At 39.0% G+C, this 19,209-nt stretch overlaps 1 protein-coding gene across 2 annotated transcripts in view; it reads right to left on the bottom strand.

Annotated features, from left to right (window-relative positions):
• GLI2 (GLI family zinc finger 2) overlaps positions 1-19,209 on the bottom strand; it is a 270,083-nt gene that overhangs the window by 47,023 nt on the left and 203,851 nt on the right. Inside the window, exons 4-5 of one of the 2 annotated variants that reach the window (XM_034422349.3) lie at positions 11,454-11,656; positions 7,496-7,687 (exon numbers count right to left, since the gene is read on the bottom strand). In XM_034422349.3, coding sequence (XP_034278240.2) covers positions 7,496-7,687; positions 11,454-11,656 — 395 coding nt within the window. The remainder of the gene's footprint in view (positions 1-7,495; positions 7,688-11,453; positions 11,657-19,209) is intronic. The other variant, XM_034422359.3, reaches the window with a different exon arrangement.

Genomic DNA, 19,209 nt, shown 5'->3' with positions numbered 1-19,209 from the left:
CCTGGGACTTATTTTATCACAAATCAAGGCATATGCATTTCATTACTGTCTGCTCTAATTTGGATCCTCCTGATATTGCAAGATGTGGTGAAATTTCTTTGGTGTTCTTGATTTTTATACCTAGAATTGAACATTGTGGGTTTAAGTTTCCATTAGAATCTGCTACGTGATGCATTCGCATATAGGTTAAAGTCACCGGGTTGATCTCAGGCAATTCTATAGGCAAATTCCCTTTTTCCACCTCCTAGTACAAATTTCTAGGAGAGATGGAAGCAAATCAAAAGTTTGTTTTCCTTCACCGAAAGGCTGCACAAACAAAAATATAAGAAGCTAAACATATTTATTCAACGATAGACTTCATCTGTCAATCACATTTGTAATGCATATCTAAAACAATGTTACATTACAAATATTTATTATTTGCCTAAATTTACTGGGAGAAACTGGGACACTTCACGTTCTAGTCTTCCCTTAGACATAGAAGCTGGATGGGTGACTTTGGGCCAGTCTCTTTCTCTCAGGTCAACCCACTTCGCAAGATTGTCATTGTGGGGAATACAGGATGGAATGGGAAAACTAGCCATGGCCAACTTGCTGCGGGACAATTTAACAATTCTATAATTTTAATTTCAATAAATTTTTAAAAATTAAATTTTTGTCATTCACATTGCATTCTGTCCCTCCTTTTGCATTCTTTTTTTTTTTAATGATTCTATTTCACCATTTCTTTGACATTAGTGTAACTCTGGTTCCACAGCAAATTGTACCGCAGTGAGTTGGCCCTGGTGAGTTGTCCTGCGGCAATTTGGCCATGGTGAGTTGGCCATGGCAAATTGTCATAGACCCAATATAGGAGGAAGTGTCATTATGCATAGTACCTTGAGTTATACAAAATAAAGGTGACATATAACTCAATCAATATCCTTCTTTTACAATTGCCAAATGTAAATTAAACACATAGGGAAATTTTTGATTAGACTTTGACTAGTTAACATCTCTGCTACCTAGTAATCCAAGACACTCACATACCCGTATACCAATCTTCCGTTTGCATTCACTGATTTACTTTCAAATGTACTTTCATATCCTAATTATGGAAAAAAAAAATCTCTGTAATTTTCCAAAGTTGAGGCCTGGATTAATTATTAAATGGATTAATGAAAGTTTGATTCCCAGTTGTCCCCAGCTGTGTTTACTCACTTAACACCCTTCAAAGTCAAAATATAAATAAACAAATCTGAAATTGCCTCCACCTTCTCCATCATACTACTGGAACTTCTATGGCACAATCAGGAGTGCTCAGAGGAGCACAAGTAGCGTTGGGGCTTGCCCACTATCCTGCAATGGGTCCCCACTTTATTTCCCCATTGGGATCAAGGTTAAGATTGTATTAATCTGTAAAAATGCTGTTTCTATGTTGTATCATGCGTGGATAGAGAATGAAGGTTGGGGGGAAATACGAATGGGGAAAATATCGATGTAGGACAGGTACAATCAGCTCTGCTCTCTGAATTGTTAGATTTTGTTACAATCTGTAGACATGTAGACATTTTTCCAATGCTAAATAACTAACCAAAAATCACATTACCTGCCTTGTGGCTAAATCCTTAGTTTGTTCCCGTTATTCTCATTCTGGGATATTATTAAGAAAACCAGAGGTTCGTACTCTTATTATCTAGCATGGGAAAAGTATCAACACACACACACACACACACACACACACACACTATTGTGTAGTTAATTCAATCTAAAACTTACTGATGCTTTCCCCCTTGCTCTAATGTCCATCATAACAAGAACACTGGATTGATTCTGCAGGACCTTCTTATGGGCCACCCTCTGTGAATTTATACTTCATCGCCAAAGATCAACTAGTTAGCTTTGACTTATGATAAATTTTGTTTGACGTTGGATAGAGTATTAATTCTGCAATCATCATCATCATCATCATCATCCAATTCTCTGTGAACAGGGATAGTCATTTTTGTTTTTCCTGGACATTGTATACATTGGTCTTTCCCTTTGGATGGGTATTATGCCTCATAGGATAACCCATGTGCACCAAATTGTGCCTGCCTTAAATGGAATTGCAGCCTTAGTAGAAACTATTTGGCATTCAAAGATATAAGGCCCTTCCTTCTGATAGATTTGGTCACTGTTACATTGCTGCCCTTGAGCAACACAATTGACTGCTCCAAAAACTTTCTAAACCCCTTAGCAGGGGTGAAATGCTCCCAGTTCGGACCGGATCGGGCGATCTGGTAGCGATTGTGGCAGGTGGTTTGGAGAACCGGTAGCAATGGTGGCGTGAGGCTCTGCCCACCTGCCTGGGTGTCATTACTTCCTGGTTTTAACCAGGAGGTAATGTGTTTTTTACCCTCTGCGCATACGCAGAAGGTCTGCGCATACATGTGATGCGCGCGCAGTGCATGCACTTCCGAACCGGTAAGGAAGGTAAGTAGATTTCACTCCTGCCCCTTAGATATAAACAGGATCTTCTGCAACCCAGAAAACTAAGAGAGATAAGGACCATTAATGCAAAAAATGGAAGGCCTGTTAAATTTTTAGTAAAGTCATGATCTGTATCCTGGTAGTGGTAGAGGTTTTGCCCAAGGAAATTGGAGAGGCCTTGGGGTAGAAACCAAAACATTCTGCCAAATCATCACACTTCAACATCAGTTTATATCTTAGCTAGTAAAGCATTAGGAGGCATTGTAGGTTCTAAATGTTGTTATGCATGTTTCTGATAAAATAGATGATATCAAGGCTTAGGCAGATGCCTGACAAAATGTCTTTTACATTCCCTATTTGTTTCTAGAGACTGGTAACTGAAATTGATTTTACTTAATCACTGATTCTGTTAGTCTTCTGAAGGGCATTCAAGACCTGATATTTCCTTTAGGTATTGAACCAGGGTATCTGTTGAGCCTTACATATAGGGCAAGTTAGTTTCTTTTTGGTTAGTGTAAAAAGACTACCATTGTATTGTTTATGTGACTTTATTAGGCTTTTAGTATTTTTTACATTTTTATTTTATTAGGTTTTCAGTTTATTTATTTTTTTCATTTTACATTATATTATGTTTTTATGCATTGTTAGCCACCCAGACTCACTATTTTGAAACAGGCAGTCATATAAATCATTTAAATAAATATAAATGATCTCTTGTATCCATGAGCCAAAAGCAAGGGAAAGAAAAATTATTCCAGGAATTATTGTTGCCTTTGTAACAGTAATTTGTCTTTGTGCTTTATTTCTTTTACTGAAGGATTATCTTGGTTCTATTTCTAACTGATGCCTCAGTGGAAGATTCCGTAAAGCCAACATCTGCTCTAAGTATGGCCGTGACCATCATCATCATATCTTATCAGACTATGCTGATATTTTAGTTTCACTTCTGAGGAAGTAGACAGTGGGGAGTTTAGAGACAAACAATCCTTCGTTATCTCTAAAATGGAGAGGTTACATACAAGGAAACAAGGGTAATAAATGAATACATATGTCAGGATGTTCTTGGACAGGGAAGTGACCTGCCAGCATTTTAAAAGAGCACATAAGAACAGAGTACTTTTGTATATGCAAAAAATATTTTTTTTTATCGTATAAGACATGGGCGTTCATTAAACCAATGAAAAATGAACACATTGTGGTATGCATATTTAAAGTACTATAACCATCCCAAGGTTGATTTTACTCCTGCAAGACAAATCCAGTGCTCATTGCTGAGTAGGTTTTTCTCTTTACCCGCTGCCCTCCTCTGTTTGTTGTTCTACAACAGGGGTGTCAAACTGGCAGCCCATGGGCCAGATGCGTCACATGCAGCCCATGCCCACCCCAGCTCCGTGAATGGGAAAAATGTCGCAAAATGTCACGTGCCGGCAATGTGACGCGGTGAGTTTGACACCAGTGTTCTGCAACAACCACAATAATCTTTGTCCTCGCTTGTACCGAGGCTCAATCTTTTTGACGATTCTGTCTAATATGGTAGCACATCAATGGTGGGTTTCACTTACCTTTGCTACCGGTTTGCTTGTGCACACGCTTCACTCGCGCACACACCACTTCTGCACATGCGCAGAGCATATATCCGGGAGGGTGGGTGGAGCCTCCCGCTGCCAGTGTTCACCCGAACCGGAGCAAACCGGTAGCAACCCACCACTGTAGCACACACTTTTACCACTTATATCAAAATGGAATCAGGGTTTATGAGGAGCATGGAAAGATATTCGCACCACAATATAATATTTACAATTATTTACAAAATATCAAAACAATTTAAAGTTACTGAAAGTAATGACGAATCGGCAGGAGAAATAAATGAGGGAGGCAGGTTTGATTAAAACAGCTATTACAATTAACAAATTATTGCGGGGCAGAAAAATGGAAGATTGAAATATGATATGAAAGAAATGGATGGGAGATTAAAGGAATGGAAACTTGTAGAAACCAATTAACTGACTAATATGGGGGCAACGCATGGTAAAATTAGAATGAAAAAAAATCAGTTGGCTGTTCACAAGAAAGATTGTGGTTCTTCCTCCCCATAGCCACATAAGAATAGATCTTGGTAACCAAGATATATTTGTCAGTGTATACCTTTCAGTCAACTCTCAATCATGACATTTTCCCTGTACTCCCATACCAAGATGTTTACCTGAACAAATGCCCCAGCTATTTATCCATCCATCTATCCATCCATCCATCCATCCCCAAAGTCACCCCGAATTGTCCCACTTCAAGCCAGCTTCCAGGTTCACTTTCCGTTGGAATACAGCTTTTCCCAGTTTAGTGCAGATTCTTATAAGTGAAAGGACAATCATGTATCAATATGAAACATCAGATTTAAATATAAACTGTTTCTGTTCTTTAAAGCAATCCATTTAGTTAATGGAATTATCAAGCAGCTTTAAGCAATTACAGCTACTTTTTATTTAGGTTTATATTTGCTTCATATTGACTGATATTTCTTGCCCTGTTTATATGCATAAAGACTTTTCTACCTCCAAAGCTATTAATACTTTGACTCTTTTGGAAAAGAGCTGAAAGTTCAGAAAGGGTGAGTAAAGTGTTACCCTACAGGGCTTCACTTCACCTCCTTTGGTGCTTGATCAAAAAGGAAACAGCACTCACTCCTAAATGGCTGGATATCCCTTCTGTGCTTCTTCTGCTTTTGAAAATGAAGTACAATCCTATTCATAAGACACCAAATCAGAAGCAATATTAACTTTAGCTGAAGCATGGTAAATAAATACATCATCAGAGTTCTGTATCAGGCAACTCCTGTATCGCCAAACAGCATGTGGCTGCCATCTGTAATTTTCTTGTGAATTTTTTTTTATGGTCTGTAGTGTCACACTGCATCGTGTTTGTTCTGGCACAGGTGATGTCCTAAGAGACAAATTTCTTAGGGTCCTTTAGTTTTGCAGTTCAAGGTATTTCAAGATCCTTCTTGAGCAACACAAAAGCTGTCTCACCACCCTTAAAAATCATTAAGGCTCCTTAAACCAGCATAAGTAAATGGGATTTTTGAAGAATCCAGGAGTCAGCAAAATTTTAGTCAAAAGATCAGAGGAAAGAACTTTGAGAGATACCTTGTATTGTACTTTCTGTTGAGTGCAGTGAAATTAAATTTCAACAATGCAAATACTATTGTGATGCTATATCCACGACCCGCAACATGTATTAACTTATTTTTAAAATTGGTATCCATTTAACTTCGATAGCTCCTCTTTTTGCAATGTCTAAAAAGCTGCGAAACACAAAGATCTTGAATTCATGTTAGTAAACCATATGTGACTGGATTTTGCCAGTATTTCCTATCCGCAGAAAGTGTGATCTACAGAAAGTGGAAACACTACAGTGATAGCCATTGTTATTCATTTGTAGGCAACTTTTTTCTTGGTGGCGACGGGGGTGGGGGTGGGAAATCATCCCAAGGATTGAAAACCAGAGCCACAAAGAACTCTTTGGAGAGGACAAGGAATGAGGGGGGAAAAAAAAACAAAAAACACCAGCCCTTCCAAACTAGTAGCCTTTTAAAGTTACAGATGAACCTCCTCAGATTTAAAAGCTGACCTCATTTCTTTGGAGGTTGCTAAGGTTTTATCCTCCTGCGTGAAATTAACATAAATGCAACAGGGCGGAACTGAAGTTTTACTCCACAGAGGCCTGCTGCGAATTCTTCTATGGCACATTAAAGGTTGAGTAGTTTACTGTGGCCTGCGCGTCAACAGAGAACCTATGAACTGGGGGGGGGTGCGGTGGGGGGTGGAGACACACTCTGAGAGAGGCTGATTTGAAAAGAGAACAAATGAAGGGAATCTGAACCGTAGAAAACAAATTTGTGTGCTATTTTATTTCACTAAACTCTATAAGCAAGAAGTATATGAGCTTGTGTATTCATCAACTTTCCCATAAGCTATATGGCTAAAATTCAGTGAATATTCATTACCGAAGCTCATATCACAATAAAATAATTGATCTCTAATATGCTACTAGATTCTGTTGTATAAAACACTCACATGGTTTAACCTGCAAAACCATACTCAAAAGATATCTTAAACTTACTACTCAGTTATAGCAATGCATAAAACTTCAGACACATGTGTTTCACGGTGGCTTTTTCCAATGGCATTGGCAAAGTCCTGGTAAACTTTCTCCTACTTAAGCCCAAATATTGTCATCAGTTAGAACCTGCTCAACAGTTGCCTTATTTCCAGTTGTTCCCACCTTATCTATATTAGTGAAAGGAAGGAAGCTGGAACATACAAACCAGGCATATTAAGCACTTGTTAGTCACATTTATTTAATGGAAGAGATTGTAGCATTTCTCCCCTGAAAACTGTTTAAAGTGCTTCAGCTAAGATGACTTGTCTATAGTCTCTCAACAACTTGAAGAGATCCTCATCACATAAACTGTACTAATTCTGCAAAATTAATTCCTCCCTTTCTTAATTGAAAGGCTGGAGCTGTTCAAAGCATGAAGTTTAACAAGCAAGCAAAACTTTAGATGAGAACTTTTTTCCCCTCCGTCCCTCCCAGTTTCTGAAGAGGCGGGGTCCAGCATTTGTTTCTGCACTGTGAAGCGATCGTGCCCGCTCTCATTTAGCATGGCAGAGCCTTTCAGTTCACATGTCTTAGCTTCCCAGTGTCTGCCAAGTTTAATGAGGGTGTTTGTTATCCAGTAGAACTGGAGATTTAGCAAGACAAGTTGTACATTCTTTAAGGAGAGTTTGCAAAAACAAGCGGGGGAGAGGTTGGTCCTATTATTTGAGCCATGTGGCAAAACAGGGCCTTCAGCCACATGCAGAAAGTAAGAGGATGTCAAGTAACCCAGTGCTTTCAACAATCTTGTCTTTTTTGAGACACTTAGGGGAGCGCACACAGGGACGCTTTTATGATAACGTTATAGTGCCATTCACCCACTCTAGAAGTGGTCATTCCAGCAAAAACATTCCTGAACATGGATCCAGCCAGAGAAGGCTCTTGTACTCACCATCTACAGGGCTGAGGTAATCATGAAGATGCGTGGCCCCGGCTGCTGCTCCACTCTGCATGAGGAGGTCCCCATAAGGATTCGGGTGGCTGGCCATGAACGTCATCTGGTGATAGTAGTCTGCAGGGCTGGCTCCTGGAGGAGGATGGGGAAGGCCAAAGAGACTCCTCTCTTTCAGATGCTCATGAGCTACTGCATGGGGAACAAGACAGGGACGGAGGAGAGAAGAAGGGTAAAATGTTTCCAGACAGCAAAATATCTGCAAAGATGTTAGAAACTCCCTGTTCCCTGCCAAAACTGTGTAGTTGTAACTCTGACGTGTTGCTCGCTCTGGACAAAAGACACCAGGCTGGGGCCCTCTACATTCCTCTATTTCCGCAAATTTATAAACAATCTCTCATTTCTAACCCCCCCTCCAAAATAATCCTGCTGTATGAACACAGAGTTCACAAGGGAGAAGGAAAAGGAGAGAAAGAGGGGGAGGAAGGGAATGGAGGAAAGGAGGGGAGACTTCTGGATGCAGTATCATTGTCGAAATTAACATCCTGCCTTTTACAAAAGAAAAAGACAGACAAAGCCCAGTTAATGAGAAGCAGCATAAGAAAATTAAAGCAGGGTTCTAATAAAGTGTGTGTGTGTGTGTGTGTGTGTGTGTGTGTGAGAGAGAGAGAGAGAGAGAGAGAGAGAGAGAGAGAGAGAGAGAGAGAGAGAGAGAGAGAGAGAGAGAGAGAGAGAGAGAGAGAAGAATGAGAGGTTTTTTTTAAATAGTGTGCCTGGCAGTGGAAAACCATTTAGCTTGCCAGAACCAATTATCCTCACTTTTGCCCATTTGTGAAAACTGCCTGCCTCTATGCCCATTCTACACTGAACTTATTTACAAAGGGAGGAGGGGGAGGAGGGAGGGATGAGGAGAGAGGGAGAGGGAGAAGGAGAGAGAGAAATTTGAAAGCCAAGATCAAGACCCTTTCTAATGCCAAATAATAATAACATTTCTTTTGCAGGAAGAAAGAAGATTCAGGGGTCATACTGAGAGGAAGAAAGACTATTAAGAGCAATAAAACACATCTGTAGCTTACTTAATGCAGAAGCTTGGAAGCTTAACACTTGCTAAAGGGAAAGGCCCCTGGGATCAACAAAACCAAGTCAGCAATGAGAGAGAAACTAGGTTTTTACCAGATGCGTTACATCTGTCTAGCTGAGGACATGCCTCATATCGTCCAGTTATTATTCTGCAGAGGTGAAGTTCTAGCTTCATCCCAGATAGAGAGAAAGTGAAGGTTAGATATTTTCTTTCGACTTTACTACTAGGTAGCAGACAAGCACCAATCTATAGAATCTTCTACATAGGAGGAGCTAGTCAGGAGGCTTTTTATTGAAATCCATTTTGATGCCACTTACTTTTGATTACTTTTGAGACTGTTTGCAGGAAAAAATTAGTGAACATGAACAGTATAGCTAACAGTATTCCCAATTATTATTTTCCTTCTTCCACCTTTCTCTCTATTTAACAGATCTTCCTCCTCTTTTTCTCTTTTTCTTGACATTAGCTATAATAAATACTCAATGTATAGCTGGTAATAGATAGCAAATGGTGACATGTGACTTCTGGTCTACTTTTCATGTAGTCTTCTCCCACCCATCCCCACCTCACTCTTCCCTTCAGATTCCTTGGTGATCTAGAGGTCAGCCTGGAAAGTAAAACAAACAAATCTGTTCAGAAAGAAGGTAAGGGCAACATACTTCCATATTATTACCAAGAAAACTGGATGGTCATGACAGGAAATCAGCAAGAGTCAAGCTTGATTAAAAGACTTGACCTTTGCTTCCCTTCATGAAGACCGATAACCAGACCTTGAGCAATTTGAAAATCTTTGCCCTGCAAGCCTTTACACCAGTCCTGGAGAATATTTGGCCTGCAAGGTTGGTCATTTGGTTTGAGAATCTCACTCAGTATCCTTTCCCTATTTCTCATCAGCTTGCTGTTGGCCATCTGAAGAAGGCCTTACACTAAACCATTGCTCTCTGGAATAGGACAGTTCGCTGCAGCCATCTTGTTGTGGCCAACTCGCCATGGCCATTTTGCTGCAGCCAACCTGCCTCGGGACAATTCGTCATGGAGAATTCTACTCAATGCAATAAATGTTATTTGTCACTGTTTCTTCGACATTATTTCCACCTTTGTCAATGGAAATAATGTTAAAGAAACAGTGGCGGCTAACATTTATTGCTGTGAGGTATCCCGCATGAACTTGTCCATAGCAAGATGGCTGTGATGAGTTGGCTGCGGCGAGCTGTCCTAGACCCATTGCGCTCTGCCTTTCCTTTGAATGCATACAGTTCAAGGGTAAGCATGTATGAGTGTGAAGGCTACATCCATTCCTTCATGACCCAATCCTATTGAACCACGTTTTATCAATATTTCATTTAAAAATAAATGTTTTTAACTTCCTTTAAGAAATAAATAAGGAATTTATCTGGCTCCTTTTTTTTTTTGTCTCATTAGATATCATCAAGAAATGAATCACAAAGAAAACAATGAAAAATCTATGGAAATCTATGATATAATCATAAGAATGTATGTTTCTGGTCAATATAATCCAAGAAAGATATTGCAGAACTGAGAAATATACAAATAAGATATGATATAGAAGAATATTAGTAGCCAGAAGAAAATGAAGAATATTAGTATATTAATATTCTTATTAGTTTTATTCCCTTTTGTACTAGTACATTATAAGATACGATGACCAAAACTACCCATGATGTAAGTTCAATCTGATTGCCCTTCTACCAGAGAAAATAAAGGGTCAAAGGTCAACCCACCCATCCTCCAATTTATTGGAGAATATGGGAAATTCTAGGATCGTACACAGGAAGAATTTACAGAGAAGCTTTGGTTCCGAAAGATCTCCTGTAAGATCCAGCAAGGTTCAAGTTGTGTGATCTAAGAATTCCAGCGCCTCTATATATAAGCATGGAGATGTTGTCATTAAAATAAATGTTAATTGTAAAGAAGCAGATTTAAATTAGACATCAAGAAAAATGTCTTAAAGTGTGTACAACAATGCAGTAGACTGCCTTGGGAGGTAGTGGACATGGGAAGTGTTTAAATAAGGCAGTGGGTTGGATTAGATGATCTTCAAAATCCCTCCAAGTCTTTATATTCAAGATTATATTCAAGATGAATTGCACTCATATGCAATTAACAAAAGCCCAACCTGTTTGTAGGATGATTCATCTCTTCGTTCATGAATGTAATTAATTCATAAATGTAAAGTCCTGCTTTGGAAATATTAGTATTAGCCATATTACTGTGAGGGATTTGGTAGGTGTATAAAAGAAACCCATGACAGTTTCATTGGGAGTAAAAGGATCCAATTCACAACTCTTGCAGCAGATGAACGACCAGGACTGAAAACCAGTAATGTTTCTCATTCCTCATCCAAAAATTCATATAAAATGTAATTTTGGGGGGAAAAAATTCATAACAGAACATATACCTTTGCATGCAAAAAGTTTATTTTAAAACAAGTATTAGAAATAACTGTGCTTATAAGTCTATGCTAGAAATAATCACATATAAAACCTTGTCTATTAGGAAAGGTTGTGCACTGCATAAAATTGTGAACAATATTATCAACAATGTAAAAAATATTAATGGAACGGAATAATATTTGTAAGTCTGTAACACTGACATGGACCTGATTTAGACTGATTTGTATATTGCTATTATTGTCCAAAAGGATCATGGATATTTACATTAATGGTAATTAACCTAGAGAATCCCAAAGGTGCTTTTTCCAAAAGGCAACTGGACTTTGTTTCTCCTTGAAGACATTTCACTTCTCATCCAAGAAGCTTCCCCAGTTCTGGCCTAGGAAGTGTTATTGTACAGATGCGCCCTACTTGCCACAAACTTTCACTTTACCATTGAGTCAATCCTCAGAGCCCCACTTACCATCAGCTGGGCTGAGACCTCTAGCCGCTGAGATCATAGACAGAGTTGGGCTGCTGTGCATGGATCGGAAGTAATGCTCCACATGGGGGTTCATGTATGGATGAGGGTGGCTGAAAGGTGAGTCTGCAGGTCCCGCAGGGTGGGGTGACAGACGGATGAGGGAGATATCGGAGATAACAGGACTGCCACTTAGAGTGGAAGGTCTGTAAAAGAGGCAGAAAAAAACCCAACTTTTTATCAAGATCAGTCTCTTTAACTGCTGGAACATGAATACACTAGAAAACCAGAAGGTAAGGAAGACGAAATACTGATAGTCCTTGTTTAGCGATTGGGACAGAAACTCTCGCTGTGTGCTGCAGTTGCTAAGTGGAAAATCACATCACTGCGACACTTCCCCTTCAATCGATAAGCAACTAACTGTGGGAGTTAAGTGAAACATCACATGACTGTAACTTGTGCCTTCTCCATTAACTCTGCTTGTCACAAGCCAACATATATTCTGGGTTGGTTATGCTGGCTAGCTAGCACAGCTGGAAATCATGGTTTAGTAACATCTGCAGGACCACAAATTGCCTAGTCTTCCACCAAGGGCAATGGGAAAAATGAAGCTGTAATTTAAAGATAAATGTTTAGGGATGCAAGTAAGCAATTTAAAATAATTTCCAAAAACATTGTTATTAAGATTCCACTGGAAATATAGCACTCCAAATGCCCAGTTTCATAGAATGGGACCTATAGACAGAACAGCATTTTATTTGTGACATAATCCCACGCCGTATTCCTCAGGCAAAGATCCAGCTTTCTATTTCAGGAAAGGCTACAGGTAATAAAAGAACTGTGCCAAATCTAGTTGTTTAATTCATACTGGTAGAAAAGAACTAATGGTGAAAGAGAGAGAGAGCAAGGAATGAGAAAGCAAATAAAAAGACTGCATTTCAAACTCAGCTAGAGATCATTACGAATAATTTTAGTCCCATCTGGAAAAAATGAAACAGGATTTTTTTAAAAAAAGAGTGATGTCATTAAGAAAACATCTGACAATTTAATGGTGATGAAGGCTAAATTGAAGTGTGTGACTTGCAGTGGGGAAAATGAAGCCGGGGGTAAACTGAAAGCAGCCCCAGACTTCCCTGAGCCATGAAACCTGCCTTAATACATCAGCCTTGAAAGAAATTCTCTTACATACACAATAAATTCTCTCTTTCATCAATACTCGGTTTCTCCCAACAGAGTTGGGAATGCCTTTGATGGCTGCTTGAAACTATGTATTATGTAGTTCATGAGCTTTTTGAGTCAATTCAGATCAAACTAGGAGTCCAACATCTAAAGCCCATTAACAAGATCCAGGATTTGCATATCAATTTTGCCTATGGTTTATGGGGGTGGGGAGGTGAGTGAATCCTTTCAGCTCCACAGAAAAGATGATGTCTGCATTGGTCAAAAATAAGGATGAAAGATGGCACCATGGATGTTATCTCTACTAAGAAATGGGTTGAGACCACCACTGTTGTACTTCATAACAGTGGTGGGTTGCCCCTGGTTTGGAACGGTTTGCAAGAACCGGTAGTAAAACCAGCGGGATGCCCCGCCCACTTCCCCGGATGTCGTCTTTGGTGATCTGTGCATGCGCAGAAGCTTCTGTGCATGCGCAGAAGCAAGGCGCGCGAGAGAGTGAAGCAAGGGCGTAGGCATGATCCCATTCCGAACCGGTAGTAAAGGTAAGTAGAACCCACCCCTGCTTCATAGTCATTAAAACAAAAGCTATACCTGAAAATAGAGAATGCTAGAGAATATAAAATCATTAAAAAAACACTAGGGAAATTCATTATGAAAGAATATTATTATAAACAACTTCTTCTCAGAACAGACTATTCTATCTGATACTGAGCATTAAGTGAAACAGTCCCTAAAATGAACAACATTCATGAATAATTGTGAGCTGTACCATGTAGTCTATAGAGTTAATTTATTGATAATAAAGCCAGAGTGACTAAGTTGTAGAAGGAGAGTTTTATAATTCTGTTACTCAACAAAATGCATGCATTTTTTTCCCGAGCTATAACATTCAGTCTGTGTAAATCAACACTTCTAGTATCAAGATTATTTTGCCTTAGGAATTGTTTATATCCTTTACAATCATTGTATTGCTAAACATTTAATTTTTATACAAATTTTACAAAACTGCTTAATGAAAGATGGTAACATTTTTAAATTCAAACTTTTCTATTATTAATCCCTTATTTTTTTCACCATCAGAGTTGAAGCCAGTGTCTTTCTACTAATTGGATGCATGTTTCAATACTTTCTCTTTCATCATTACAGAATATATTTCTCTATTATTAATTCTCTCCCACTGCCTGACACTCACATACAATTATGCTTTTCCTTGGATCATTTACTTACATCTTTTCTGGGTTTGGGGCTGCAACTTTAAAGTTATTTGCTGTCTGATCCCCTCCAGCCATGAGTCATCTACCTAGACCTCCTGGTGCTTCTTACAGAATGAAAACAGTAAATAACTATTTATTAACTAGAAAAATATATGAGCACCTATCTTTTGGAAGTAGCTAGACCTAGCTCTTAGCAAGTTCCCCTCAATGCTGTCTTTTAACTGAGTCAGTCTAGAATTAGATTCAAAATGGATTTAAAGAACAGAGCTTCCATTAGGTAAATAATATGGGATAAAACTATGTGATAAGATGACTCCATGATACATGCCAGACTTTTAAAAATCTTTTTTAAATTTTTAAATGCCTGGTCAGTTGTTTCTAGTGAATAATAGGAATTTCGTCAGGGACAGGTAATAATAATTAATAATTAGAAGAAATGGTTTCATTGACTACATTGAAAAAGTTCATTTTGGAACCTGATTCTTTACCATTCTTGTATAGAATGTTTATATGAGAACTGATTCTAGATTAGTCAATTTGGTTTGAATTCTGAGAAGTGACAGTGTATAAATGTCATGAAAGAAGTGTTTGAGCTGGTAGCATCCTACCTCCAAATAGTCTCCAAATCCTAGGAAAAGCAGTGTGTATGTGTCTGTTGGGGTAGAGGTGGTAGCTTTGAGATGGAGATTATGAGGGCTTGAGGCTGCAAACTGTGAAACCATTGCTAACATCTTTTATCCTTTTGTCTTCTTTATTAAAGTCAAGCTATAGTTTCTATCCATTCTTTGGGAAGAAAAGTACAGTAACCATTTGGGATAAGCTATAGTTTTGGGCAGTTTATTTTGGAAAAATAGCAGAGGAAGTAGAATTATCCTTCTTTTCACATTGCAGATTCAATGTTGTACCCCACAGCAGTGGTGGGTTGCCCCCTGGTTCACAAGAACCAGTAGTAAAACCAGTGGGAGGCCCCGCCACCGCCCTGGATGTCATCATCGGCATTCTGCGAGCATGCAATCCTATTGCAAACCGGTAGTAAAGGTAAGTAGCCCCACAGGATGGCTTATTGTTGACAATTTATAGTGCAGGGAATATATATATATATTCTGACGCCCGCTCTCAAAATTATGTGTGTGTGTGTGTGTGTGTGTGTGTGTGTATACACATCCATACAAAAATTAACAAAAAATAGTTAGTATCCTACAGTAATAGTGGTGCACCTGCTTTCACAATGTGAGATACCCAATTTGTCTTTCCATTAATCCTAGTTCTTTATGCCATATCCCACAAGTTTTTAAAGAACCCCAACCTTTTAAAATAATTTCTGAAGATAGAGGAGTGCTACAATGAAGGTTCAGTGGGAACCCAATAGCCACCCTGACATGAGCAGAATTGGACTCTGCTAATGCAAAACCACTACTGACTATAGTCCATTATTCATGTCCTTTGTTGGATGTATGGTCAACCCTACTTGCAAGTATAAACTAGACAATACAAAAAGGAATTCATTTATTTATGATTTACATTCCACCTTTATTTTGCGTAACTTAAGGCAGTACATATAATGTTCTCTCCTCTTCTTCACAACAACAACAACTCTGTGAGGTTTGTGGACTACCCCGAAATCACCCAGCTGCCTTCTTTCATAGTTGTTTTAGCCTGTCTGTGGAGCATCTATGGGGTTTATTTTTTTATTTTTTTGGTGAAGAGCCTGGGAACAAAAGAGAGGATGAGATCACAGGCTAAAGGATGCATCTCACTTGGAGCCTAATTTGCAGCCATGAGAAGAAGGTCTCAGATTATTTCGCCAGCTGTCAAAAGTCTTCCCTGCTGGTGCCATGTTCTCACCTACCTGTCAATGTTGAAAGCCACCCTGCTGAGTTGGGCCTAAAGTACATTCCTCCACAGACACAGAAATGCTCAGCAGTTGGTGTGCGATGGGGTGCAGGAATAATGCACTGGCAGTAAGATATATTAGGAACTGACACCTGACACATATAATCAGTAGGAGATCAGGAATGTCATTTATTTCCAGAAGTACCATCAGCTCCCTATGTCTTTGAGGTCTAAGAAAAGCAGCATAATTTTCTTAACATCTGTGTTTCCTTTGATGCAGCAAAATGAAATTGGAGCAAACGTACGATGTTTTAGTCGATGCCACAGAACTGAAGTCTAGCAGACAGGCAAAACTGGCAACCTCTTGGGAGGAGGAAGGGGAAAAAAAATGAATCAGCAGATCAGCAGATGTCTCTCTTCCTGGAAGTCAAGATGGCTGGCAATCACTCCTTTACCTCAAGTCTCTTACCACCTTGTTGCCAGTCTCCTGAAGCAGGTGTGAACCAAATTTCAGGGACCTTATTCATATGGTATGAAGTTCCTGGGGAATAAACTGGATCTAAAGCTCTTGACTATATTCTACCACCAAACCAAAAAACTGGATATATTGTTATTTGTTGTTAAGTTGGGTTTCTGGTCAGTTGAGTGTTATGATTTGTATAGACCTGATTTGATTGTCTATACTGTACTTCTAAAATCTTTCAGTTCACCAACATGTTTTTTTTTTTTTTAGTAACAGGAAGCAATCACTGAATCATTTGATTCAGAATGGGAAATGGAAGGGAAAGGAGGGGAGGGGAGGGGAGGGGAGGGGAGGAAGGAAGGAAGGAAGGAAGGAAGGAAGGAAGGAAGGAAACTTCAAAGACAAAAACTGGAACTGAAATCTCTGAAACCAAATTAAATTAATGTGGTAACGATAGAACTTTGATTCAAACTTAATAATGGTGATTCTTGTTGTTGTTTAACATGCCTCACAGCCCACTTTACAGGCATATGTTTCTATGCTACATCAAAGGAAGTAAACAATCTGCTTCAGCCTAATATCCTTTTTTATCTAATTATCTATCTTGCATGATCTTTTCATTTGAAATTCTACAAGCTCTACCTTTTTGCACAAACCTTCAGCAATGGGGCCAGAGCCTGACTATGTAAATGTTCGTGTTAGCTGATTTTTAATTTAAAAAAAGAAAGCATGAAAGATATCTCTACTCTATAAACGTTAGTTCACCATATTGCTGAAATAGACAACTTTGTAGTTCTCAGATGTTCAGGGCTTCAGTTCTCACCTACTGTATCTCAGTAAAGAACAAATACTGATGTTAGGCAAGATTCTAACATTGAAAGGAAGGACCTTCCCATTGATCTCAACTGGCAAAAGTGGTACGTTATACTTTGTGCCTCAGGGGGCATGAACCTGATGAAACTGGTAACTAGTGTCCTGCCATTTTGAAGTAGAAACATATGAATAATGCAAGGTATGTCCTAAAAATAGAATGATTACAATTAAAAAACAAAAAATGAAGATGTTTCTATAACATCTCCCCCAGCCCAGTCTCATTCACCTGTGTGATGGGACCCCAGTCCATTCATGGGTTTCAATCCAGCTGCCAAATATTAAGTGTAACTCTTCTTTATATTTATTTTCAATTTAATTTCAATTTAGAAAGCCACCTGAATGCAAAATCATCAGTTTGTTTAAGGAACACAGTATGCTTTTTTAAGTGAAGAACAATGCTAGGTTAAGAAATAATTTCCCTTTATTCTTTGAATAACACAAGAATATCATAATTAATTAAACAAAATTGAAGGCTGACTGATTCCAACATCTCTGAGGAGTTTACATTAAAAATAAGAAAAAGAAAAAAAACCCCTAAGAACTAAGAGAAAGAAGATCTGATGTGTCCAGACAAACAAAATCCCTCAGACAGAAACATACAGTCCTTAGACAGGACTTCACAAGCAACCTTCTCAAACATCTGGGAGAACAGTTATGTTTTTAAAAAGTGAAGAATCCCCTCAGCTTGGGAGCCGCATGGATCTTGGGGGTAATCTTATTCCCAGGAGCAGATGTCTCAGTAGTAAAGGTTTACTTCCTGAACCCTGAAAAATGGCATTGTTTGACTGATAAGGCCCAAGGTGCACCAATTTATAAGGTGACCAATTGTCCTCCTTTAGGGAGGACAGTCCTTCTTTTGTAAGTTCTGTCCTTTCTCAAAAAGTGTTCTCCTACATGTCTTCCTTTTCGATATTTGAAGACTAATCTGTAAATCTCCATATTCGATCGATGCCGATCCAATCCGTTGCGTGTGATGTGACATATTTGTATTTGACATGACAATTCGTCAAGGCTTGGTACAGAGCGGTGAGACGTGATTATGAGATGCATGCGCTCCACACAGGAGAATTGTTTTGAGAGACTGGGCCGCACGCAAGAGTGCACCATGCGCAAGTGGCTTTGTTTACTTCTTACCGAAACACGACATGGCACACACGCACATGTCCTCCTTCTCATTGTAAAAAAGTTGGTCACCTTACAATTTAGTACAGGTCATCTTTGACTTACAATAGTTCATTTAGTGACCATTCGAAGTTACAAGGGCACTGAAAAAGGGACTTATGACCATTTTTTCACACTTATGACCGTCATAGCATCCCCATGGTCACCTGATTTACATTCAGATGCTTGATCCCTGACTCATATTTATGACGGTTGCAATGTCCCAGAGTCACGTGACCCCCTTTTGCGACCTTCTGACAAGCAGGGGAAACCAGATTCACTTAACAACCATGTTCCTAATATAACAACTGCAGTCGTTCACTTAACAAATGTGGCAAGAAAAGTCATAAAATGTGGGCAAAACTCACTTAACAAATTCCTCACTTAACGACATAAATGTTGGGCTCAATTGTGGTCATATGTTGAGAACTACCTGTAGTGACAAGATCCCTTAAAGGCAACGAATGGGCTATGGTGGCCAGGCTCTTCAATCATATCCCTCTCTATGCAATTGCAATTCTTCAGTAAATGCCAAGAACACTTAAAACAGTAATACAGAAATAAATAGCAGACATGAAGCACTCACGCCTAAATTGCCCACTGACTTCAGAAAGAAATTACCCATTGAAAGAGTAGTTTAACATGATCATTGAAATCAATGTGTTTAATGCTGGTTACAGTTAATACCTAAAACACCTACTATACAGGTAGTCCTCAACTTACAACAGTTCATTTAGTGACCATTCTAAGTTACAATGGTACTGAAAAAAGTGACTTATGGGGTCCTGGGGGGGTCATGTAATAATCTTTTGTGGCCTTCTGAAAAGCAAAGTCAATGGGGAATCCAGAGTCATTTAACAACCATATAATTTACTTGGACTTCAGTAAAGCATTTGATAAAGTAGACCATAACCTACTACTAGATAAAATAGAAAAATGTGGGTTAGACAGCATCACCACCAGATGGATTCATAACTGACTGACCAACCACACTCAACATGTAGTCTTTAATGGAACTGCATCTACATGGAGGGAA

The sequence above is a fragment of the Pantherophis guttatus genome, chromosome 1, assembly GCF_059756535.1.
Source record: "Pantherophis guttatus breed Tessera chromosome 1, ASM5975653v1, whole genome shotgun sequence".
NCBI classification, from domain to species: Eukaryota; Metazoa; Chordata; class Lepidosauria; order Squamata; family Colubridae; genus Pantherophis; species Pantherophis guttatus.
This window is presented reverse-complemented; position numbering and strand designations above follow the sequence as displayed.